This window comes from Heterodontus francisci, chromosome 1, assembly GCF_036365525.1.
Source record: "Heterodontus francisci isolate sHetFra1 chromosome 1, sHetFra1.hap1, whole genome shotgun sequence".
Taxonomy (NCBI): Eukaryota; Metazoa; Chordata; class Chondrichthyes; order Heterodontiformes; family Heterodontidae; genus Heterodontus; species Heterodontus francisci.
In genome coordinates, this window is record NC_090371.1 from 91,497,695 (window position 1) to 91,523,535 (window position 25,841).

Genomic DNA, 25,841 nt, shown 5'->3' on the forward strand with positions numbered 1-25,841 from the left:
AGTTTACAACTTTTTTCCTCACTTTCAACCACACGACCACTTTTTGTATCATCTGCAAACGTCTTAATCATGCCTCCTACATCTAAGTCTAAATCATTGATATATACCAGACACCAAGGGACCTTGTAGTGAGCCCTGTGGAACCCCACTTGAAACAGCCTTCTAGTCACAAAACCATTAAACTTTGCTTCCTGTCTCTGAGCCAAATTTGAATCCTATTTGCCAATTTCCTTTGGATCCCATGGGCTTTTACTTTTCTGACCAGTCTACCATGTGGGACTTTGTCAAAAGCCTTACTAAAATCCATGTAGGCTATTTCAAACATGCTACGCTCATCGGCCCTCCTTGTTACCTCCTCAAAAAATTCAATCAAGTTAGTCAGACACAACCTTCCCTGAACAAATCAATGCTGACTGTCCTTGATTAATCCGTGCCTTTCTATATGACATCAATATTGTCCCTCAGAATTTCTTCCAATAATTTACCCACCACTAAGGCTCAGCTGACTGGCCTGTAAGAACGTGGTCTATCTCTTTCTCCATTTTTAAACAATGGTACAATGTTAGCAGAGCTTCAGTCCTCTGGAATTTTAGTAGCACCATTGTGCCACAGGAAGTGTGGCAAGATCAAATTTCCATCTGCCCATCTGGTTCACTGTGTCCCCACCCAAAATTCCTCCAACATTTTCAAGTCTAAATATTATGGAACTGAAATTTATGGAAGTTGAGCCATTCACGTTCATCAGCTAATGAGGTGCCCTCCCATTAACCTCATAAATTCTAGTAGGATCAGTATTGAAGGGCACTACCAGATCGGAAGCCAAGACCTATAATTTTCAATTCTGTTCAGCAAGGTTTGTGCTATTTATTCATCCAGTAATCATCTTCTATCCATTGTAGCATTGCCTGACTCTAATAACCTGTTCATTTAGCGGATTTATCATAAATATCACCAGCACAAATTGAACACAAGTTGCTCAAAATTCTTGACCCTCATTCTGACTAGAATATTTCTTGCTGTTGAGAAAACATTCAAAACCACACTGCTGGTCTGGGAGCTCAGTCCACCCACATCCAAGCCCGATGCAAGTTCCAGCACCCAACCATCGAATGCACCTCAAAATACCTCCTCTCAAGAAGAGTGCCATTGCCTCTCATGGCATTGTTGATGGGCCAATTACTTCACTGTCACTCTTGTTGTCAGAGGCAAACCTACAAATTAAATGTGCTTATCAACTGAGCTGATCTGCCCATTGCCCATAACAAGAATACCTGTAAGTCAACCTGTTTTCAGTCTATCAATAAAGGTGCATGAATCTAATTTATAAAGTATACACAATTTTGTTAGAACCATAATGTGCTGGATTAATATGTTATGATTTTAATCTATCATTGAATTTATGCAAAAGAGTTCCTAGTAGTCATTGTCCATTGTACACATTTAGAAGTATCTTCAAATTTAAAACTGAAAATATCATTGATTCAATTTTAGGTCGCCAAGTTATCCTCCACCTGGATGTGGCAAAAGCAAATCAAAGTTGAAACCAGAACAAGATGGTATTCCAAAGTCACAGAAACTGTTAAAGAGGAACTGTTCCAATACTGTCAAGGTGGAAGATGGTTGTGACTCCAAACCTCACAAAGCTCTTGGCCGTTCTTTCTCCAGTGACCCCAGAGCTGAACAGGCTAGTTCTACAAAGCCACATAAACTTTTAAGTCGGTCATGTTCTGCTACCATGAGGCTTGATGAAAATCTTCCTTTGAAGCCCCATAAGTTACTGAACAGGACATGTTCTGGTGACCCCAGATGTGAGCACAACAGTGCCCCGAAGCCACATAAACTGCTCAGCAAATCCTGTTCCAGCACTCTGAAGACGGAGGACTCAGATGGACTGAAACACCACAAACTGCTGAGCAGGTCCTACTCCAGCAATGCCAAAGTGGGTAAAACAGAGTTGTGCAAAGAGCCCACTTCTGAGGGTAGAAGACTCTCACTTACCTCAGGTCTCATTGGCATATTAGCGCCTTCCTCTTCATCACAGCCTACGGTATGTAAAATTTCTCATTTTAATTTTTCTCTTTTTATATTTCCTGAATGTGAACTTAATAATGGGATTTCATTCAAACTTACATTAATGAAAGGTAGAGGAGCATAGACAATTAGCTATTCTGATCTCAAACATTTGCATTCAGAATGAATGCCATTAACATCGAGGTTAAAATTGAATTACAGCATTGGTTAGAATGTGCAAATCAAGATTGCAGTAGTCTTACATTGGACGTAAGTCTGTGCTGCAGGTACGTGGGGCTGGATTTTAATATCCCGCCGCCGAGAGTGGCAGAGGGTGTGAAGAATGGCAGCAGTCCTGCCTGTGATTATGTGACAGGCGGCCACTTAGCATTATGATGGCGCCCGTTCCCCCCGCAATTACGTGGCGGGGGCAGCATTGGTGATGCTGTTAATGGCATCTCCTGATGTTGGATTGCAGAGGTCCCTCCTTCCTCCCGCCAACAGTATCCACTTGCAGAATTCTATCCTCTCCGCCCAACAGTATCCACTTGCAGAGTTCTACCTTGTCCCCCAAACAGTATCCACTTGCAGAGTTCTATCCTCTCCCCGAAACAGTATCCACTTGCAGAGTTCTACCCTCTACCCCAACAGTATCCACTTGCAGAGTTCTACCCTCTACCCCAACAGTATCCACTTGCAGAGTTCTACCCTCTCCCCTAAACAGTATCCACTTGCAGAGTTCTACCCTCTCCCCTAAACAGTATCCACTTGCAGAGTTCTACCCTCTCCCCCCAACAGTATCCACTTGCAGAGTTCTATCCTCTCCCCTAAACAGTATCCACTTGCAGAGTTCTACCCTCTACCCTAAACAGTATCCACTTGCAGAGTTCTACCCTCTACCCCAACAGTATCCACTTGCAGAGTTCTATCCTCTCCGCCAAACAGTATCCACTTGCAGAGTTCTACCCTCTCCCCTAAACAGTATCCACTTGCAGAGTTCTATCCTCTCCCCCAAACAGTATCCACTTGCAGAGTTCTACCCTCTCCCCTAAACAGTATCCACTTGCAGAGTTCTATCCTCTCCCCCAAACAGTATCCACTTGCAGAGTTCTACCCTCTACCCTAACAGTATCTACTTGCAGAGTTCCCTCCTTCCCTCACACGAGCAGATTGAGCACAGCGGCAATGCCCGATTTGAGAAAACAAAATCCACAAGATTACAACAGATAACTTACCTAAACTTTGCAGACACCAATGTCTCTCACCTCAGTGGTGCCAACTTTTGAAAGATGGGTAAGTGAAGGCACATGAGTGCCACACATCATGCATAAGATTGTGAACGCCTGGTTGGATCACAGTGAATTAGGTACAGGGCTGAATTTTACAGCCCCCCCAACGTCGGGGGTCATGGCCGGGTAGCCAGAAAAAGCCACCAGCAGATGCCCAACACGAGCCTCGATGCTGGGAAGGCCCAGCCCCATATTGCCGGTGGCGGTGAGGCCTCATGGCCAAGATCAGCAGTGAGCTTATAAATTCCAGCCCACAAATTCATGCAAAACTGTATGTAACAGATTTCAAATTACGATCTCATCGCATTGCAGTGTAGGTGCTGCCACGGAACTTGGCCGCCTAACAGAAAATCGGAAAACAGCATTACGGCATCGGATTCCATGCCGGACGACTCTGGCACCATCCCCTCCCTGCCAGCTGCTCCCCCCACCCCCACTGCCCTGGCCATATAACCCGCCTTCCAATGGAGCATAAAATCCAGCCCATGATATATTTTGAACTAGAGCTGTCCTATCTTTAACTTTAAACTATTGACATTGTAGGTATTTTATAAATCACATGGTATCCCAATAGTGTGAAGTAAGGTTTTGTACTGTCACTGGATGTTTGTGATGAGAGTTTGGAGGTCACAGTAGGGCTGCTTTGTAATGTCACAGTGTCAGAGACTCTCTCTGGAGAAAATCTGACTTTGGCCATTTCCCCTCTACAACAGCCATCAGCAGCAGCAGAATTGTATTCAACCACAATCTGTCACCTCATGATCTGGCATATTCCCCACTCTACAATTACTATCAAGCCGGGGGACCAACTCTGGTTCAATGAAGTGTGCACGAGGGCATGCCAGGAGCAGCACCAGGCATACCTAAAAATGAAGTGGTGAAGCTACAACACAGGACTACATGCATGCTAAACAGCAGAAGCCGCATGCAATAGACAGGGCTAAGTAATCCCACAACCAACGGATCAGATCTAAGCACTGCAGTCCTGCCACATCCAGTCGTGAATGGTGGTGGATAATTAAACAACTGACAGGAGGAGGAGGCTCCACAAATATCCCCATCCTTAACGATGGGGGAGCCCAATACATCAGTGAAAAAGATAAGGCTGAAGCATTTTGCATCCAGCTTCAGCCAGAAGTGCCGAGTGGATGATCCATCTCGGCCTCCTCCTGAGGACCCCAGCAGCACAGATGCCAGTCTTCAGCCAATCCGATTCACTCCATGTGATATCAAGAAACGGCTGAAGGCACTGGATACTGCAAAGTCTGTGGGCCCTGACAACATTCCAGCAATTGTACTGAAGACATGTGCTCCAGAACTAGTCACACCCTAGCCAAGCTGTTCCAATACAGCTGCAACACTGGAATCTACTCAGCAATGTGGAAAATTGCCCAGGTATGTCCTGTGCACAAAAAGCAGGACAAATGCGGCCTGGCCAATTACCGCCCTATCCGTCTACTCCCAATTATCAGCAAAGTGATGGAAGGTGTCGTTGACAGTGCTATCAAGCGGCACATACTCAGCAATAACTTGCTCACTGACGCTCAGTTTGGGTTCTGCCAGTGCCACTCATCTCCTGACCTCATTGCAGCTTTGGTCCAAACATGGACTAAAGAGCTGAACTTCAGAGGTGAGGTGAGGGATACTACCCTTGACTTCAAGGCAGCATTTGACCGAGTATGGCATCAAGGAGCCTTAGCAAAACTGGAGTCAATGGGAATCAGGGGGAAAACTCTCCGCTGGTTGGAGTCATACCTAGTACAAATGAAGATGGTTGTGGTTGTTGGAGGTCAATCGTCTCAGTCCCAGGACATCACTACAGGAGTTCCTCAGGGTAGTATTCTAAGCCCAACCATCTTCAGCTGCTTCATCAATGATATTCCTTCAGTCATAAGGTCAGAAGTGGAGATGTTCATTGATGGTTGTACAATGTTCAGCACCATTCGCGACTCCTCAGATACCGAAGCAGTCTATGTGAAAATGCAGCAAGAACTGGACAATATTCAGGCTTGGGTTGATGAGTGGTAAGTAACATTCGAACCACACAAGTGCCAGGCAATGACCATCTCAAGCAAGAGAGAATCTAACCATCTCCCCTTGACATTCACTGGCATTACCATCACTGAATTACCTACTATCAACATCCTGGGACCATCATTGACCAGAAACTGAACTGGACCAGCCATATGAATACTGTGGCTACAAGAGCAGGTCAGAGGCTGGGAATTCTGTGGCAAGTAACTCACCTCCTGACTTTCCAATGCCTGTCCACCATCTACAAGGCACAAGTCACTTACCTTCTGGGAGAGCAGCGGACAGGAGTGGATCCGCGGGAAGACCACGGAGCGAGGAGCAGATGAATACAGCCCGAGGATCGCGAGCAAGAGCACGTACCTTCCGGGAGAGCAGCAGAGAGGAGTCCAGGCGTGCCAAGATTTGAAAACAAAGTGAGCATTGATGTCACAGGAAAGCTGCAAGGTGATTGGTTGGTGAGTAAGTGCTGTTAGGGAATAACTCTAAATAGCTGAGTTAGTACACCAGTTTTAGGGTGCGTGTGTAAATAGCTTAATAATAAGGAACAAATGAGTAGCTGTTTTTTTTTGAGTAAGTTTTATTTTAACTAGTTAACTGTATTGATTTTTAGTAGGATTTATCAGTACTAGTCAGGCTTTATTAATAATTCTAAGCTGTTGTAGTATTGGTAAGGTTTTATTTTAGCAGTAGCAAAGGGTCAACTAATAAATAAAGCAATGGCAGGGTTGCTTCAATCTCGAGAGTGCATCTCCTGTGCTCCAGGACGCTTCCCGTATCCTAGAGAACCATTTGTGCAGAAACGTCATCAATTGAAGCAGCTTGAGCTCCAGGTTTTGAAACTTGAGCAGCAGCTGACGACACTGCAGTGCATTTATGAGGATGAGAGCTATGTGGAAAGCACGTTTAAAGATGTGGTCACCACACAGCTTAAGAACATGCAGGGAGAGAGAGAATGCGTGTCCACCAGACAGTCAAAAAGAATCAGACAGGTAGTGCAGGGGACCCCTCAACAGGTATTCAGTTCTGAAAACTGAGGAAGGTGATGCTTCACCTGGGGAGTGCGTCCAGAACCAAGTCCATGGCACCACAGGTGGGTCAGCTGCACAGTGGGGTACAGGGAAGACTGGAAGAGCCATAGTGATAGGTGATTCAGTAGTCAGGGGAACAGATAGATGTTTCTGTGGCCGCAGACATGAATCCAGGATGGTGTGTTGCCTCCCTGGTGCCAGGGTCAAGGATGTCACTGAGCGGCTGCAGAGTATCCTGAAGGGGGAGGGTGAACAGCCAGCAGTGATGGTCCACATCGAAACCAATGACATAGGTAGAAAGAGGGATGTGGTCCTGCAGTCAGAATTTAGGGAGCTAGGTAAGAAATATGGAAACAGGACCTCAAAAGTCATAATCTCTGGATTATTCCCAGTGCCACGTGCAAGTAAGTATTGAAATAGAAGGATAAGACAGATGAATGCGACGCTGGAAAGATGGTGCAGGAGGGAGGGCTTCAGATTCCTGGGACATTGGGACCGGCTCTGGGGGAAGATGGGATCTGTATAGACTGGACAGGTTGAACCTGAACAGAGCCGGGAATGAGTTTCTTGCGGGACGTTTTGCTAGTGCTGTTGGGGAGGGTTTAAAGTAGTTTGGCAGGGGGATGGGGACCTGAGGGTAGACTCAGCTAGGACAAAATCAGAAATTAAAATCGAAGGCGGAAAAGTAATGGATGAATCTGGAAGACAGAAGAAACGAGGGTTAGAAAATTGAAATAAGAGTTTGGCAGTGCTCAAGGGTATCTATTTCAATGCAAGGAGTATAGCAAATAAAGCAGATGAGCTGAGGGCACAGATAGACACGTGACAGTATGACATCATAGCTATTACAGAAACATGGCTTAAGGAGGGACAGGAAACTCAACGTTCCGAGTTACAGGGTTTTCAGATGTGATAGGGAGGGGTATAAGAAAGGAGGGCGAGTGGCAATTTTGGTCCAGGAAACTAGTACAGCTGTGAGGAGAGATGACATGTTGGAAGGTTCATCAAATGAGGCCATATGGATTGAGCTAAGGAAGAAAAAAGAGGCAATCGCACTGCTGGGAGTGTACTATAGACCCCCAAACAGTCAGAGGGAGATAGAAGAATAGATACATAGGCAAATCGCTGAGAAGTGCAAGAACAATAGGGCAGTAATAGTCGGGGATTTTAATTACCCCAATATTAACTGGGATAGTTTTAGTGTGAAAGGAATTGAGGGAGCAGAATTCTTGAGATGCATCCAGGAGAACTTTTTTACCCAGTATGTAGCAAGCCCAATAAGAGAGAGCACAATTTTAGACTTAGTTTCAGGAAATGAAGATGGGCAGGTGGAAGGAGTGGCAGTGGGAGAGCATTTTGGTGGTAGTGATCATAATTCAGTCAGTTTTAACATAATTATGGAAAAGGACAGAGATAGAACTGGAGTTAGAGTTCTCAATTGGGGCAAGGCCAATTTTACTAAACTGAGGAGTGATTTAGCCAAAGTGGACTGGAAACAGCTGCTTGAACGTAAATCAGTGCCAGAACAGTGGGAGGCATTCAAAGGGGAGATCCAAGGGGTTCAGGGTAAATATGTTCCCACAAAGCAAAAGGGTGAGGCGGCCAAATCTAGAGCCCCATGGATGTCAAGGAGCCTACAGGATAAGATAAGACAGAAAAGGAAAGCTTATATCCGACACCGAGAACGCAATACTACAGAAAGCTGGGAAGAGTATAGAAAGTGGAGGGGTGAAGTCAAAAAGCAAATTAGGAAAGCAAAGAGAGGGCATGAAAGAATATTGGCAAGCAAAATCAAGGTGAACCCAAAGATGTGTTATCAATACATTAAGACTAAATGGATAACTAAGGAAAGAGTAGGGCCCATAAAAAAACAAAAAGGTAACCTATGTGTAGGGACAGAAGATGTTGGTACAATTCTTAATGAATACTTTGCGTCTGCCTTTACAAAAGAGAGGGACAATGTAGATACTGTAGTTAAGGAGGAAAAGTGTGAAGTATTGGATGTGATAAACATAGGGCGAGAGGAAGTATTAATGGGATTAGCATCCTTGAAAGGTGATAAATCACCAGGGCAAGATGAAATGTATCCTAGGCTGTTAAAAGAAGCAAGAGAGGAAATAGCAGAAGGTCTAACCATCATTTTCCAGTCCTCACTGGATACAGGTGTGGTGCCAGAGGACTAGAGAATTGCTAACATTGTATCTCTGTTTAAAAAGGGAGCAAAGGATAGACCTAATAATTACAGGCCAGTCAGTCTGACCTCAGTAGTGGGCAAATTATTGGAATATATTGAGAGAGACAGGATAAACTGTCACTTAGAAAGGCACAGGTGATTGGGTAAGAGTGGGGAATGATTGAGGTACAGTGGAAAGATGATGGGTGTAGAGTGGGGGATGTTTGGGGTAGAGTGTGGGGGCTGTTTGGGGTAGAATGGGGGCTGTTTGGGGTAGAGTGGGGGGATGATTGGTGTAGGGTAGGGTGTGATGGGGTAGAATGGGGGATGATTGGGTTAGGGTGGGGCAGGTGATTGGTGTAGAGTGGGGGCTGTTTGGTGTAGAGTGTGGGAGTTGATTGGAGTAGAGTGAGGGGTGATTTCTGTAGAGTGGGGGCTGTTTGGGGTAGAGCATGGGGGTTGATTGGGGTACAGTGGGGGGCTGATTGGGGTACAGTGGGGGGTGATTGGGGTAGAGTGGGGGGGGTGATTGGGGTAGAGTGGAGGGTGATTGGGGTAGAGTGGGGGTGATTGGGGTAGAGTGGGGGGTGATTAGGGTAGAGTGGTGGGAAATTTGGGGTAGAGTGGAGGTTGAATAGGGTAGAGTGGGGGTTGATTAGGGTAGAGTGGGGGGTGATTGGGGTAGAGTGGCGGGTGATTGGGGTAGAGTGGCGGGTGATTGGGGTAGAGTGGGGGTGATTGGGGTAGAGTGGGGGTTGATTGGGGTAGAGTGGGGGGTGATTGGGGTAGAGTGGCGGGTGATTGGGGTAGAGTGGGGGTGATTGGGGTAGAGTGGGGGTTGATTGGGGTAGAGTGGGGGGTGATTGGGGTAGAGTGGGGGTTGATTGGGGTAGAGTGGGGGTTGATTGGGGTAGAGTGGGGGTTGATTAGGGCAGAGTGGGGGTGATTGGGGTAGAGTGGGGGGGTCATTGGGGTAGAGTGGGGGTTGAATGGGGTAGAGTGCGGGTTGATTAGGGTAGAGTGGGGGGTGATTGGGGTAGAGTGGGGGTGATTGGGGTAGAGTGGGGGTTGAATGGGGTAGAGTGGGGGTTGATTGGGGTAGAGTGGGGGTTGATTGGGGTAGAGTGGGGGTTGATTGGGGTAGAGTGGGGGGTGATTGGGGTAGAGTGGGGGTGATTGGGGTAGAGTGGGGGTTGAATGGGGTAGAGTGGGGGTGATTGGGTTAGAGTGGGGGTTGATTGGGGTAGAGTGGGGGTTGATTGGGGTAGAGTGGGGGTTGATTGGGGTAGAGTGGGGGGTGATTGGGGTAGAGTGGGGGGTGATTGGGGTAGAGTGGAGGAGTTGATTAAAGGTAGAGGAGGGAGGGTATATTCAGAGTCGAGAAGCGGGGTTCATTAAGGGTGAGAAGGGGTTGTTGATTTGGAGGAGAGAAGTTTGGTTGGATCAGCAGGGAGAAGAGGATGGGAATCGATTGGATTGTGATCTTGTGGGCTGCTGATCCCAGGAGTTGGGAGGAGGTCAGGGGACTGAAAAGGGAGAGGGGGAGAATTGGAGATTGGAGGCCTCGGAGGGATCAGAAGCCAAGATGAGGAGGGGTCAGGAGCACAGTGGTGATCGAAGGCCTGGTGGTTGGGGTCTTGGGAAGGTGTGGTTGTGATGGGGGATTGGGGCCTGGTTGTGATAGTGTGGTCGGAGGCTTTGGGAGAAGGTCATGGGAGGGACACGATCATGGTGCCTCCTCAGGCAGGCACCTGGATCCTGGAGCTCGGTGTAAAGGCATTTACCTCCTGAATTTGCCAAATCCTCACCTAGATGTTGGCTATCCCAATGCTCGGCAAACCCAGCTGACTGTAGTTAAAGTTGAAAAGTGTAATAGCAATGAGACTCGCAGCCTCCTTGGATTGGGTTGGGTTGGCTGTGTGCCCACCATCTGGTCTGAGTTAAAGCCGAAAATGGTGGATTGAAGGCTGGTTTGGGTCGATAAACAAATTTCTCAGACTTTAAACTGCAGCCCCCCGCCACAGCAACCCCCCCCCCCCACCACAGCAACCCCCCCCCCCCCCCCCACCACCAACCCAACCCAAACCTGCCTGAATTTTTACATTAAAACTCACTCCAAAGTCTCACACCAGCGTGGTTATTTCTTAAACAAAAACAAGAAATGCTGGAATCGCTCAGCAGGTCTGGCAGCATCTGTGGAAAGAGAAGCAGAGTTAACGTTTCGGGTCAGTGACCCTTCTTCGGAACTCAGTCCGAAGAAGGGTCACTGACCCGAAACGTTAACTCTGCTTCTCTTTCCACAGATGCTGCCAGACCTGCTGAGTGATTCTAGCATTTCTTGTTTTTGTTTCAGATTTCCAGCATCCGCAGTATTTTGCTTTTATTTTAGTGGTTATTTCTTAACTGCCCTCAGAAGTGGCTTAGCCAGTCAATTGTATTTCAAAAAAGCCCACCTCCACCTTCTTGAGGAGAACTCAGCTTTGTCAGTGGCATCCGCATCCCCAAGAATTAATTTGGAAAATATAGTTTTTACTGATTTGTGTACACCTAAATCTCTTTACTGCTCCACTGCTCTTACTCTCTTGTCATCATGAAAACATTCCAATTTGTCTTTCTCAGAACCAAAGTGGAGGACCTCACATTTCCCCATATTGAACCTTATTACACTTGAACCATAATACTTCTTACAGTGAAAATCCTAGCAAGCCACTGAACTGTGCATTGTCTCTATCTACAACAGAATCTTTATTGGCTGGTTTGTGTAAGATGCTCTGCACAGCCACCATCATTGCAAATTCTTGCTAACTCTGCAGGGGCTTATGTGCACTGCTGTGAGCAAAATGCTGACTGAGAGACTAAAGCATCAGCTTTAACACCTGCTTAGTGTTGGATTGGACAGTCTGGGCTCTGAGTAGGGCGCATCTAGAAATTGCTGAAATGAAAAATGAAAGCCAGACCACTGCTTCTGAAATACGATAGCATTTTTTTAAAGTTGCTGCTGTGTCTTTACAAAGGGAAGCATTAATTATTATGGGCTTCAATTTATTTTCATCATGAGCTTAAGCCATGAAGAGGTTTAAAATTAACAGGCAATTTTGTTAACGTCACACTGATTTCAGCCTGCAGAATCCTTGCCAGGATCCCACTTTCACATTCTGTAATATTGGCTTGGATTTTGCTGTTGTAATGATGATGAGACTGCCAGTATTTGTCATCATTGCTCCACTGAAACTGAGAGCACCTTCTGGAGTCTGCACATTCACAGAATAACATGGAAATCCAGAAGTTGTTGTCAGTGATTGTGCACTTCTCCAGAAGGTGCGTTCTTGAGACACTCCAAGACAGCAATCACTGGGAAATTTTATTTCTATTTAGAGATACAGCACTGAAACAGGCCCTTCGGCCCACCGAGTCTGTGCTGACCATCAACCACCCATTTATACTAATCCGACATTAATCCCATATTCCTACCACATCCCCACCTTCCCCCTACCTATACTAAGGGCAATATATAATGGTCAATTTACCTATCAACCTGCAAGTCTTTGGCTGTGGGAGGAAACCGGAGTACCTGGCGAAAACCCACGCAGTCACAGGGAGAACGTGCAAACTCCGCACAGGCAGTACCCAGAATTGAACCCGGGTCGCTGGAGCTGTGAGGCTGCGGTGCTAACCACTGCACCACTGTGCTGAATTGTTGAGAATTTCCACTCTTACACTATTAGTCTCACTGTAAAAACCTTTGAAAAAGGTAGACCTTGTTGAATGAGGTGTAACTGGATTTTTAATGGTGTACTAAGTTCATAATTGCTGCTAAACACTCTCACTCACCCTGAGAAGCTAATTTAATATTTGTCATATTTCTCTATTATGTTAAAAATTCTACTTCTTTAAAAATTATAAATGCTGTTTTAAAAAGCATTTGTTTATCTTTGCTTTAGCTTCTATCTTAATGCAATCATAATCATTTATTTGATTATCTGAAAATTTAAGTTAAAGGTGAAGGATATTAAATACTTTTAACTTCCTGGCTTGCTGTGTGTGACTACTTCAGTGTGACTGGCTGCTTACCTACTTGCTGACATCGTTGTTGCTGGACGCCTGGAGATCCCCTGACTTGGCGCCAGATTTAAACTGCTGTCAGAAAAGAGGTAAACCATGCCACAGAGATCACTAGATCTTCATGGGCAGCTTTCTTTGAGGTGAATGCCTTGCCCTGTCACTTCCGCGCTGCCTGCAAAATCTGCACGTTGTGTTATTTTTATTTGTTATTTGTGTTATTTTATGAATTTGATTAATCTTGTATGTAAACACAGGCAACAATTTGTATTCGAAATATGTTGAACCTATCATTGTTCCAGCAGCAAACAGTGTTAAAGAGTGAAACATCTAAGAAGAGTATTGAAAATGTTTGAAAGCATAATAGGCTTGAATTTCCCTTTTCACTTGCAGTGATGGGTTGCCACCAAGGATAAACCAACTATTCATTAGGATCAGCTGGCTCAGTCACTGACACTATTGGTTCCGACGTGGCTGTCATGTTCCAGCGCAGCTCTGAGATGAATGCACTGAGGGGTAGGAGGAGACTCATGTGGAGCGTAAACACCAGCATATACCAGTGGGCTAGATGGCCTGTTTCTATGTTGCAGATTCTATGCAATCTATGTAGGCGACATAGCAGATGTTCTGTGTCAGAATTAGCAACGAAACAGCAGTGAGATGAGTGACTACTCAACCTGTTATATTTTAGACATTTGGTTGATGGAAGAACATTTGCCACGATATCCTAAGAACTCTTGCTGTCCTTTGAATGCCATAAGAAGAGAAGCGGCACCTGTAACCCAGATTTGGCTGTAAGAAAAAGTGCACATTTTTAAATCCTCCAGTCAGGAGGTTAAGGTGCTAGTTGGAAAGGGACAATTGAGCCTTCTGGGGGTAATTTCCATTCACTTTAGACCCTAAGGTCCATTCTAGGCCTATAGCAGGAACTATGCCTGTTTTCAGCATACAAGAATCCCATTGGACTAAACATGATGCTTCAGGGAGAATTCTCAGGAAAGCCTGGTAGTGCTCTTGAGGCGTACCTAAACTCTGTTTGAACGTGACAGGGTGCAGGCAGAAGAGCTCCACACCCCCTCACATGAGTGACATTTTTTTTGTCATGAATGGGTCAAACATCCAGCGCATTTGGGCGACATCCAAGAATCTCCACCATCCTCCCGACCATGCCCCGCCCTATATCCCACTAGGATCATGCTCCGCCAGTTGCACACTGAAGGGTTGGGGCTTTGGCTGTGTTAGTGTGAACATGTTATAGCATCAAATATGGTGGTTCCAGGTGGGTTTTGGTAGCAGGCTGTGCCTGGCTGTTCCAAGTAACTGCACATATTTGAAAACCATGACATTGCTCCTTTAGTAATGATAGTGTAAGTAAGCTTCATGGATGTTCCCTGGTATCTTGAGGGAAAGCAATGCTGATAAATTGATTTCTGTCAATCTTTATTGTTATGGCTAATATTCTGTTTTCCTCTCTTTTTTCCATTAGTCTGGCTGTAATATGAGAACACTAGTGTCAAGGGAGCATGGGTTTCTCGTGCAGGTAAGGAGCTCATCAGTATCACTGCTTCAGCCATTAACCAGTCTCTTGCTTTTTCATAATTGATGTTCCTTTATTGTGTGCAGACAATTGAGTATGCAGAGCAACGGATACCAATCCTCAATGAGTACTGCGTGGTGTGTGACGAGCCCCACGTCTTTCAGAATGGGCCAATGCTCCGAGTAAGTAGAACCTTTGCTCCTTTATTTTGAACATGCATATGCATTCTGATGCAGTGAGTGTGTACTCGACAATTAGAGTGTAGATAAAGGAAAGAACTAAACTGATGTTGGGTTTTTATGTTTACGCTGGGTTACTGGGTTTAATTTGTAATATCTGATTTAACAATACAGATATCACACTTGTGTTAAATAACCAACTGGTTTATTTACAGGACTTTAACTGTAAAGGCTCTTACAGGATTTCACTACAATCAGAGCAGTGTGTTCTGTAGAAGCTTCTAGCTGTGACTGCCTTAGTTTCACTTTTGCTCGGCAGCCCTACCCAGAGAATTAACCAATGAACCACAGTGAACACAGATAGTGGACAGATTGATACAATCAAACCCTGATCAATCCAACACTACATTTTTCCCCCTTTTGATTAAAGGCATTATTTTTAAATTCAAGTATTCTAAACAACAAACATATATACATCAAGTTATTTCTTAGTGTTCAACTTGTCTGTTTTCTCTAAGTACAGAAATAGTCTTTGAGATAGGAAGGTCTGTTTGGTCTTCGATTAGATCTATGAATTTAAAGTTGTGGATCTGTTTGATCAGTTTGATGAGGCAGAATATCGATATCATTCATAGGAAAAGGAAATATATCCTCATAACCATTATCCTCAAAGTATCCTGGTCTGCTCCCTATTAAACGTCTTGCATTTCACTTGCTGTTGTCAGCCAACAGATAAGCATTTGTGCTGAGCAAACATTTAATCTGCTTTGGACCTGATACTGATGAAGCAAGTGTGTGGTCGTGATTTGGCCATTTGATTTGAATTCAATCTACAACTTTAAACTGTGGTTTCCTTGTGCCTGTGCATTTGTTTTTGTTTTATCTTGTCACTTTGCGATTTCATCTGCTTTCACTCTGACATCCTCGTTAACGAGTAGTGGTGGCTTAAGAATGGTCAGTGGATTTTGAAAGTTAGGACCTATCATAAGTTCGCCAGGTGTCTTGCCGGTTAGCGAGTGTGGGATGGGTTCGGTACGTGTGGAGTAGGATGTGAATGGACTGTTTGAATGTTCTCCCCTCCGACATACTAGCTTTCAGACTTTCCTTTATCACCCTGTTGAATTGTTCAATGCCACCATTCGATTGCGGGTTGTAGTGTGACGTCAGCTGGTGATGGATTCCGTAACTGACTAGGAACTCTGTGAATTGACTTGAAACAAACTGTGGTCCATTGTCTGTTGTGATGGTCTCTGACAAACCCCATTTTGTAAATAACTTGTCCAGAATGTCAATAACTGAAGTGGCTGTAATGGAACTTGTTACAGAAACTTCCAGCCATTTGCTATGGAGATCATGAACAACAAGCAAAAAACATTGAAGGGGCTGCTTGCACTTCTCCAAAAATATCAATTTGAAGTTGTTGCCATAGTTTTGTTGGCCATGGGGTTGGTTGTAGAGGTGCAGGACATGGTTTAACAGATTTTTCACTAGTGCACAAGCTACGCAGTTCCGAATGAACTCTTTATACAGCGATCTGTTCCTGGTCACCAGACTGCTTCATGGGATCATTGTTTCATCTTAGCAACACCTTCATGGGCAAGATGCAATACACAGTGCTGTAGTGCCTTTGGGATAACTGCCTGAGTGCCACGTGCAATACAGTTATTCACAAATAATGCAAGTTTGTTGTGTACTCCAAAATGTGATCAGTTCTTCCCCTATATCACAAGGCCACTCAGATTTGAGGTATTGACTTACTTGCTTCAGTATATTATCTGTTGCTGACTCTGTCTCCAACTCCTCTCGTGTAACAAGATTCGTGGTCACGTGCGAACTCGCTGCGATCACATGGTCTTCAAAGTCGCAAGTCGCTTTGCTGACGCTAACACGACCTGCGACAGTATTACGGCGAAGGATATCCGTGACTTGGTTGCGTGAACCCGTAAGGTACTCAACCTTGAAGTTAAACTGATGTAGACAATCTGACCATCTGTAGATGCATAGAGTTCGATGACCTGATCCTGACATAACAAATAATGTAGTCAATGCTTTGTGATCGGTACGAAGAGTAAACTTTCTACCAAAAAAGATACATGTGCCAATGTTCACATGCATAGATACAGGTTGGTACTTCCTGCTCTCCAGTAGAATATTTACATTCAGCGCCTGACAATGGGCGTGACGCATAAGCTATTGGTCATTCGCATCCATCAATGGACTGTGAGAGTGCAGCACCAGTTGCAGTTCCTGATGCATCTGTCGTGACATATGTTTCTGCATGTGGGCTGAAATGCGTGAGGAATGGTGGAGATGCTACCTTCGCCTTTAACGATTCAAATGCTGCTTGCTGTGCGACAGTCCATTCCCATTGAGTTTCTTTATGAAGTAGCTTCTGAATAGCCTCTGCAATCTCTACGTAATTAGGAATGAATTTATGATAGAAGTTGGTAGTACTGAGAAATTATGCCAATTCTTTCAAATTAAACAGTGTTGGAAGTGCATGAAGGGCTTTGACGTTGTCGTGTGTAGGCTTTACTCCAGCTGCTAACACTCTGTAGCCTAGAAAGTTGCCGCAAATATGTATTTGTCCTCGTTGAGCGTCAAATTGTGTTTTACAAACGAGTGAGCACTGTTGTTAATCGTTATGTTCAGCTTTGTCCCATCCATGGACAACGATGTCGTCAAGTAGATTGAGCGTTCCCTCAACATCTGGCAAGACTGAAGAAACAATCTTTTGGAATGCGCTAGGAGCTTAACTTAGTGCATATGGCATTCTTCGGTACTGAAACACACCTTCATGAGTAACAAAATCTGTAAGATATCGGCTTTGGTTTTCTGGAAGTATCTGAAGATAACTCTGTCGCATAATCAAGCTTTGTGAAGACTGTGGAGTCATGAAATGATGCTGACAGTTCTTGAATTGTAGGAAGTGGATACTTGTCTGGTCTGATAGCTTTGTTGACTGCCTTTAGGTCAATGCATGGTTGAAGTTCACCATTTTTTCATCGTGCACTGGCTAGATTTGATATCCACGGCGATGAGTCAATTCGTTCCATGTTACCGTCTGGTTCTAGTCATTTCAGTTCCTGTGGCACTTCAGCACGGATTGCAAATGGCAGCCATCTCAAACTTTGTGAAACTGGTCAAATTGATGTGTTGACGTGAGAAGCATGACAGTACCCTTTGATCTCCCCAAATCCAGGAAATAAGGAAGGATATTGGCGTGTATAACCAGCATTATCAATCCCATTAATGTGTGCTCTGGTGGGGTCTTCTAATTTGAATCCAAGCCTATCAAAAAGGTTTACCCCCATAAGGCCTTTACCCTGTAGCCTTTAGCGACATAGAAAGTGAAGCTGTCTGGGGTGACGCTTTTGTAGCGTACTGGAACTGTGATCATCCCCAAAACTGGAATGGTAGTGTCATCATAAGCTTGAAGAGTGTCCATCGCAGAAGTGAGAGAGAATCGCAAAAAATACTGATGGTAGTATTTGTCATTCAAAATAGATGCATTCACACCAACATCAATATGAAGTGACACTGAGATGCCTGCGATCTTGACTAAGCTCTCCTTAAAGTGACCTGGTGCTTTACTTTTTGCGATGCAATATACATGTTGTACATCACTCTCAGGAAGAGACTCCCCTATGTGTCGAACTGATGCAGTCTTTTCCTTTGACAACCTGCACATCTTTGCAAAATGGTTCCACTTTGAACATGAGTTACACTTATTCCCTTGAGCTGGACATGGTGTTGTGAATTAGAATTAGAACATTACAGCGCAGTACAGGCCCTTCGGCCCTCGATGTTGCGCCGACCTGTGAAACCATCTGACCTACACTATTCCATTTTCATCCATATGTCTATCCAATGACCACTTAAATGCCCTGAAAGTTGGCGAGTCTACTACTGTTGCAGGCAGGGCGTTCCACGCCCCTACTACTCTCTGAGTAAAGAAACTACCTCTGACATCTGTCCTATATCTATCACCCCTCAACTTAAAGCTATGTCCCCTCGTGTTTGCCATCACCATCCGAGGAAAAAGACTCTCACGATCCACCCTATCTAACCCTCTGATTATCTTATATGTCTCTATTAAGTCACCTCTCCTCCTCCTTCTCTCCAACGAAAACAACCTCAAGTCCCTCAGCCTTTCCTCGCAAGACCTTCCCTCCATACCAGGCAACATCCTAGTAAATATCCTCTGCACCCTTTCCATAGCTTCCACATCCTTCCTATAATGCGGTGACCAGAACTGCACGCAATACTCCAGGTGCGGTCTCACCAGAGTTTTGTACAGCTGCAGCATGACCTCGTGGCTCCGAAACTCGATCCCCCTACTAATAAAAGCTAACACACCATATGCCTTCTTAACAGCCCTATTAACCTGGGTAGCAACCTTCAGGGATTTATGCACCTGGACACCAAGATCTCTCTGTTCATCTACACTACCAAGAATCTTCCCATTAGCCCAGTACTCTGCTTTCCTGTTACTCCTTCCAAAGTGAATCACCTCGCACTTTTCCGCATTAAACTCCATTTGCCATCTCTCAGCCCAGCTCTGCAGCCTATCTATGTCCCTCTGTACCCTACAACATCCTTCGGCACTATCCACAACTCCACCGACCTTAGTGTCATCCGCAAATTTACTAACCCACCCTTCTACACCCTCTTCCAGGTCATTTATAAAAATGACAAACAGCAGTGGCCCCAAAACAGATCCTTGCGGTACACCACTAGTAACTAAACTCCAGGATGAACATTTGCCATCAACCACCACCCTCTGTCTTCTTTCAGCTAGCCAATTTCTGATCCAAAGCTCTAAATCACCTTCAACCCCATACTTCCGTATTTTCTGCAATAGCCTACCATGGGGAACCTTATCAAACGCCTTACTGAAATCCATATACACCACATCCACTGCTTTACCCTCATCCACCTGTTTGGTCACCTTCTCGAAAAACTCAATAAGGTTTGTGAGGCATGACCTACCCGTCACAAAACCGTGCTGACTATCGCTAATAAACTTATTCTTTTCAAGATGATTATAAATCCTGTCTCTTATCACCTTTGTCAACATTTTACCCACAACCGAAGTAAGGCTCACAGGTCTATAATTACCAGGGCTGTCTCTACTCTCCTTCTTGAACAAATGGACAACTTTTGCTATCCTCCAGTCTTCCGGCACTATTCCTGTCGACAATGACGACATAAAGATCAAGGACAAAGGCTCTGCAATCTCCTCCCTAGCTTCCCAGAGAATCCGAGGATAAATCCCATCTGGCCCAGGGGACTTATCTATTTTCACACTTTCCAAAATTGATAACACCTCCTCCTTGTGAACCTCAATCCCATCTAGCCTAGTAGTCTGAATCTCAGTATTCTCCTCGACAACATTTTCTTTCTCTACTGTAAATACTGATGCAAAACATTCATTTAACACTTCCCCTACCTCCTCTGATACCACACACAACTTCCCACTACTATCCTTGATTGGCCCTAATCTAACTCCAGTCATTCTTTTATTCCTGATATACCTATAGAAAGCCTTAGGGTTTACCCTGATCCTATCCGCCAATGACCTCTCGTGTCCTCTCCTTGCTCTTCTTAGCTCTCCCTTTAGATCCTTCCTGGCTAGCTTGTAATTCTCAAGCGCCCTAACTGAGCCTTCACGTCTCATCCTAACATAAGCCTTCTTCTTCCTCCTCTTGACAAGCGCTTCAACTTCTTTAGTAAACCACGGCTCACTCGCTCGACAACTTCCTCCCTGCCTCACAGGTACATACTTATCAAGGACACGCAGTAGCTGCTCCTTGAATAAGCTCCACATTTCGATTGTTCCCATCCCCTGCAGTTTCCTTCCCCATCCTACGCATCCTAAATCTTGCCTAATCGCATCATAATTTCCTTTCCCCCAGCTATAATTTTTGCCCTGCGGTATATACCTGTCCCTGCCCATCGCTAAGGTAAACCTAACCGAATTGTGATCACTATCACCAAAGTGCTCACCTACATCTAAATCTTCCACAATTTGGGCTCAGTTTTGCAGGTAACTGACCATGATGGGGCACAATTTGATGAGCTTGCTGAAGTATTGAACTCTTGCACTGAAGCTGGTTGGGCAAGCTATGTCTGCAAGCCTGAGTCTTAGGGTGCATATGCATGTAACCTTTCCGAATCTAGCATGGCAAATTTGATCTGAACTGCTAAGGTTCTGGCCTTTTCCAAGGTTAAATCATCATCCTCCATGAGAAGACTTTCCCTAATTCATGGAATTGATGCTTTTTCATTTAATTGGTCACAAATTAGTTCATTGATTCGTGTGCCAAATTTATATGTAGACGTCAATTGCTGCAATGCTGTCAACAAAGAACAAAGAACAAAGAGCAGCACAGCACAGGAACAGGCCATTCGGCCCTCCAAGCCTGCGCCGATCTTGATGCCTGCCGAAACTAACATCTTCTGCACTTCCGGGGCCCACATCCCTCTATTCCCTTCCTATTCATATATTTGTCAAGATGTCTCTTAAACGTCGCTATCGTATCTGCTTCCACCACCTCCCCTGGCAGCAAGTTCCAGGCACTCACCACCCTCTGTGTAAAAAACTTGCCTCGCACATCCCCTCTAAACTTTGCCCCTCGCACCTTAAACCTATGTCCCCTAGTAACTGAATCTCCCACCCTGGGAAAAAGCTTCTGACTATCCACTCTGTCCATGCCGCTCATAACTTTCTAAACCTCTATCATGTCGCCCCTCCACCTCCGTCTTTCCAGTGAAAACAATCCGAGTTTTTCCAACCTCTCCTCATAGCTAATGCCCTCCAGACCAGGCAACATCCTGGTAAACCTCCTCTGTACCCTCTCCAAAGCCTCCACATTCTTCTGGTAGTGTGGCGACCAGAATTGCACGCAATATTCTAAGTGAGGCCTAACTAAGGTTCTGTACAGCTGCAACATGACTTGCCAATTTTTATACTCTATGCCCCGACCAATGAAGGCAAGCATGCCGAATGCCTTCTTGACTACCTTATCCACCTGCGCTGCCACTTTCAGTGACCTGTGGACCTGTACGACCAGATCTCTCTGCCTGTCAATAGTCCTAAGGGTTCTGCCATTTACTTTTATTTTATTTTATTTAGAGATACAGCACTGAAACAGGCCCTTCAGCCCACTGAGTCTGTGCCAACCATCAACCACCCATTTATACTAATCCTACACTAATTCCATATTCCTACACATCCCCACCTGTCCCCTATATTTCCCTACCACCTACCTATACTAGGGGCAATTTTATAATGGCCAATTTACCTATCAACCTGCAAGTCTTTGGCATGTAGGAGGAAACCGGAGCACCCGGAGGAAACCCACGCAGACACAGGGAGAACTTGCAAACTCCACACAGGCAGTACCCAGAATTGAACCCGGGTCGCTGGAGCTGTGAGGCTGCGGTGCTAACCACTGCGCCACTGTGCTGTACTGTATCCCTCCCACCTGCATTAGACCTTCCAAAATGCATTACCTCACATTTGTCCGGATTAAACTCCATCTGCTATTTCTCCGCCCAAGTCTCCAACCGATCTATATCCTGCTGTATCCTCTGACAATCCTCATCATTATCCGCAACTCCACCAACCTTTGTGTCGTCCGCAAACTTACTAATCAGACCAGCTACATTTTCCTCCAAATCATTTATATATACTACAAACAGCAAAGGTCCCAGCACTGATCCCTGCGGAACACCACTAGTCACATCCCTCCATTCAGAAAAACACCCATCCACTGTTTCCCTCTGTCTTCTGTGACCGAGCCAGTTCTGTATCCATCTTGCCAGCTCACCTCTGATCCCGTGTGACTTCACCTTTTGCACCAGTCTGCCATGAGGGACCTTGTCAAAGGCTTTACTAAAGTCCATATAGACAACATCCACCGCCCTTCCCTCATCAATCATCTTCGTCACTTCCTCAAAAAACTCAATCAAATTAGTTAGACACGACCTCCCCTTCACAAAACCATGCTGTCAATGAGGATGCAAAGATTTCTGTCAAGGCCCCAGCAATTTCTTCCCTTGCCTCCCTCAGTATTCTAGGGTAGATCCCATCAGGCCCTGGGGACTTATCTACCTTAATGCTTTGCAAGACACCCAACACCTCCTCCTTTTTGATAATGAGATGACTGAGACTATCTGCACTCCCTTCCCTAGGCTCATCATCCACCAAGTCCTTCTCCTTGGTGAATTCTGATGCAAAGTACTCATTTAGCACCTCGCCCATTTCCTCTGGCTCCACGCATAGATTCCCATCTCTGTCCTTGAGTGGGTCAACCCTTTCCCTGGTTACCCTCTTGCTCTTTATATATGTATAAAAAGCCTTGGGATTTTCCTTAATCCTGTTTGCCAATGACTTTTCATGACCCTTTTTAGCCCTCCTAACTCCTTGCTTAAGTTCCTTCCTACTGTCTTTATATTCCTCAAGTGCTTCATCTGTTCCTTGCCTTCCAGCCCTTACAAATGCTTCCTTTTTCTTTTTGACTAGGCTCACAATATCCCGTGTTATCCAAGCTTCCCAAAACTTGCCAAACTTGTCTTTCTTCCTCACTAGAACATGCTGGTCCTGGATTCTGATCAGCTGACGTTTGAAAGACTCCCACATGTCAGATGTTGATTTACCCTCAAACAGCCTCCCCCAATCTAAATTCTTCAGTTCCTGCCTAATATTGTTATAATTAGCCTTCCCCCAATTTAGCACCTTCACCCGAGGACTACTCTTATCCTTATCCACAAGTACCTTAAAACTTATGGAATTATGGTCACTGCTCCCGAAATGCTCCCCCACTGAAACTTCGACCACCTGGCCGGGCTCATTCCCCAATACCAGGTCCAGAATGGCCCCATCCATAGTTGGACTATCTACATACTGTTTCAAGAAGCCCTCCTGGATGCTCCTCACAAATTCTGCCCCATCCAAGCCCCTAGCACTAAGTGAGTCTCAGTCAATATTGGGGAAGTTAAAATCACCCACCACTACAACCCTGTTACCTTTCCATCTTTCCAAAATCTGTCTACATATCTGCTCCTCTACCTCCTGCTGGCTGTTGGAAGGCCTGTAGTAAACCCCCAACATCGTGACTGCACCCTTCCTATTCCTGAGCTCCACCCATATTGCCTCGCTGCATGACACCTCTGAGGTGTCCTCCCGCAGTACAGCTGTGATATTCTCCTTAACCAGTAATGCAACTCCCCCACCCCTTTTACATCCCCCTCTATCCTGCCTGAAGCTTCTAAAGCCTGGAACATTTAGCTGCCAATCCTGCCCTTCCCTCAACCAAGTCTCTGTAATAGCAACAACATATTGTTTAATGGACTCACCATGTCTCTGGGATCTGTGGCGGAATGTGAATCCCTCAATCTTCACGCATTTCTTTGGCCTGAAGTATTTTCCGAGAGCACTCACTGTCATATCAAATGTAGATGCCTTGCTGTCCTTCTGCTCCTACATAATGTATGAGTATTGCTTTCTTACAGCTTGCTGCTATATCTGGGCTGTCCATCTCCGTAGCGAGCAAGTAAGTCTTGAACCCCAAAATTCATTACTTCCGACACAAAGGAGGATTCCCTGGTATTGGAAGGAGAGGTTCTGGAGCTGGTAGCATTAGATTTTGTTGAATCATCTTCATCTGGTACTCTATCAAATGCCTTTTAAAAGCCCATATCCACAACCCTCAACCAAACTACCCCCATTAACCCTCTCCATTACTACATCAAAGAACTCAATTAATTCAAACACAATTTGCCTTTAACATTTCTGTGCTGATTTTCATTTATTGGCTCATAATGTTTCAAGTGACAATTCGTTATTTTTTTCTGCATTATTGTCTATAAGCATTTCTCACCAACAACATTAGACTGATGCACCTAATTGCTCAGTTTATTTCTCTCCCCTTTTTTGAATAGGGTGTAAAATTTGTAATCCTCCATTCGTTTTGCACCATTACCACCCCCGCTCCCCCCCCATATCTAAGGTGAATGAGAAGACTGTGACCAGAGTCTCACAATTTCCATCTGTACTTCCTCGAGTTGTGGCTCAGTTGGTAGTACTCTCATTTCTGAGTCACAAAGTTTTGGGTTTAAGTCCCACTCCAGGGCTTGAGCACAAAAATCAAAGCTGACACTCCAGTGCATTACTGAGGATTGCTGCACTGTCGGAGATGCCGCCTTTTGAATGAGACGTTAAACCGAGGCCCAATTTGCTTGCTCAGGTGGATGTAAAAATCCCACAGCACTATTTCAAAGAAGAGTAGGGGAGTTGTCACCAGTGTCCTAATCATTATTTATCCCTCATTCAACATCACAAAAACAGATTATCTGGTCATTATCACTGCTGTTTTTGGGAGCTTGCTATGCGCATACTGGCTGCTGCGTTTCCTGCATTATAACAGTGACTTCTCTTCAAAAAGTACCTTGTTGGCTGTAAAACGCTTTGAGATGACCAGTGGTCGTGAAAGGCACAATATAAATGCAAGTCTATCTTTTTCTTTCCTTTTTCAGTAATATAGGATGCATCCCATGTGCACTAATTGACTTTGTACATTGAGTTACATAGAATGCATAGCATAGAAAATGGTCATTTGTCCAACTAGCTGTGCTGGTGTTTCGACTCAACATGAATCACCTTCCATTCCATCTCGCTCACCTAAGCCTTTCAGCATATCATTTTATTCCCTTTACTCTCAGGTACTCATCTCGTTTCCTTTTGAAAGCATCTAAACTATTTGCCTCAATCACTTACTGTTCTGATGAGTTCCACAATTCTAACTATTCCCTGAGCAAAGAAATTTCTCCTTATTTCACTATTGGTTTTATGCTTGTATTTATAATCCCTAATTTTGGATTTTCCCACAAGTGGAAACATTCTCTCCATATTGTTATGACCAGGTGAGAAAGAGGTCTAGGGGTCCCTTTCAGCCTTCACCTGGTCTTACTGTAATAGGGTTTAATTTTAAACACACCGTGTTTTTTAGCTCCCCCTTGGTGAATCCTTGTTCACCGCTTTCCTATTATAAGGCAAAGAAACCAGCACAAACAAGCTTTCTTAGGTTTAAAGAAGAAAAGTTGAAATTTATTAAACTTAAAATTGAATTCTAATTCGGTTGACACAGATACAGGAAGCGACCACACTAGCATGCATACATGATACACACATTCAAAAGAACAGAAGAAAAATGAAGTGGGAAAATTTTTAGGCAATATCTGAAGAGTTTTTGTTATGGTTCTTCGAGCTCACTGTAGAGTCCTTGATTGTAGGTGGATCTTGCTTTTCGTTGGGGCCCAGTATTCTTCTTAAACCTTGTTCGCTGTGGGAGACTTCTCTCTCTTGGGGTTCATGTGTCTTCAGTGGATTCAGAGGCTTGTGAGAAAGAGATGGGAGCAGACAGGAGAGAGATCATCTCAGTCCAGGAGCAAACAGACTTTCTGCCCAAACTGTTTGTACAAATTCAGAAAACTCAGATTGCCCAGCAGGTTAGTCATGTGACTAGC

The 25,841-nt window shown here is 44.8% G+C and overlaps 1 protein-coding gene across 2 annotated transcripts in view; it reads left to right on the top strand.

Moving 5' to 3' along the window:
• The window catches only part of parp8 (poly (ADP-ribose) polymerase family, member 8), a 475,386-nt gene that overhangs the window by 331,432 nt on the left and 118,113 nt on the right, over window positions 1–25,841 (top strand). For both annotated transcript variants that reach the window (XM_068032748.1, XM_068032749.1), the window contains 3 exons: window positions 1,492–2,047; window positions 14,080–14,133; window positions 14,217–14,312. In XM_068032748.1, the coding sequence (XP_067888849.1) occupies window positions 1,492–2,047; window positions 14,080–14,133; window positions 14,217–14,312 (706 nt within the window). The remainder of the gene's footprint in view (window positions 1–1,491; window positions 2,048–14,079; window positions 14,134–14,216; window positions 14,313–25,841) is intronic.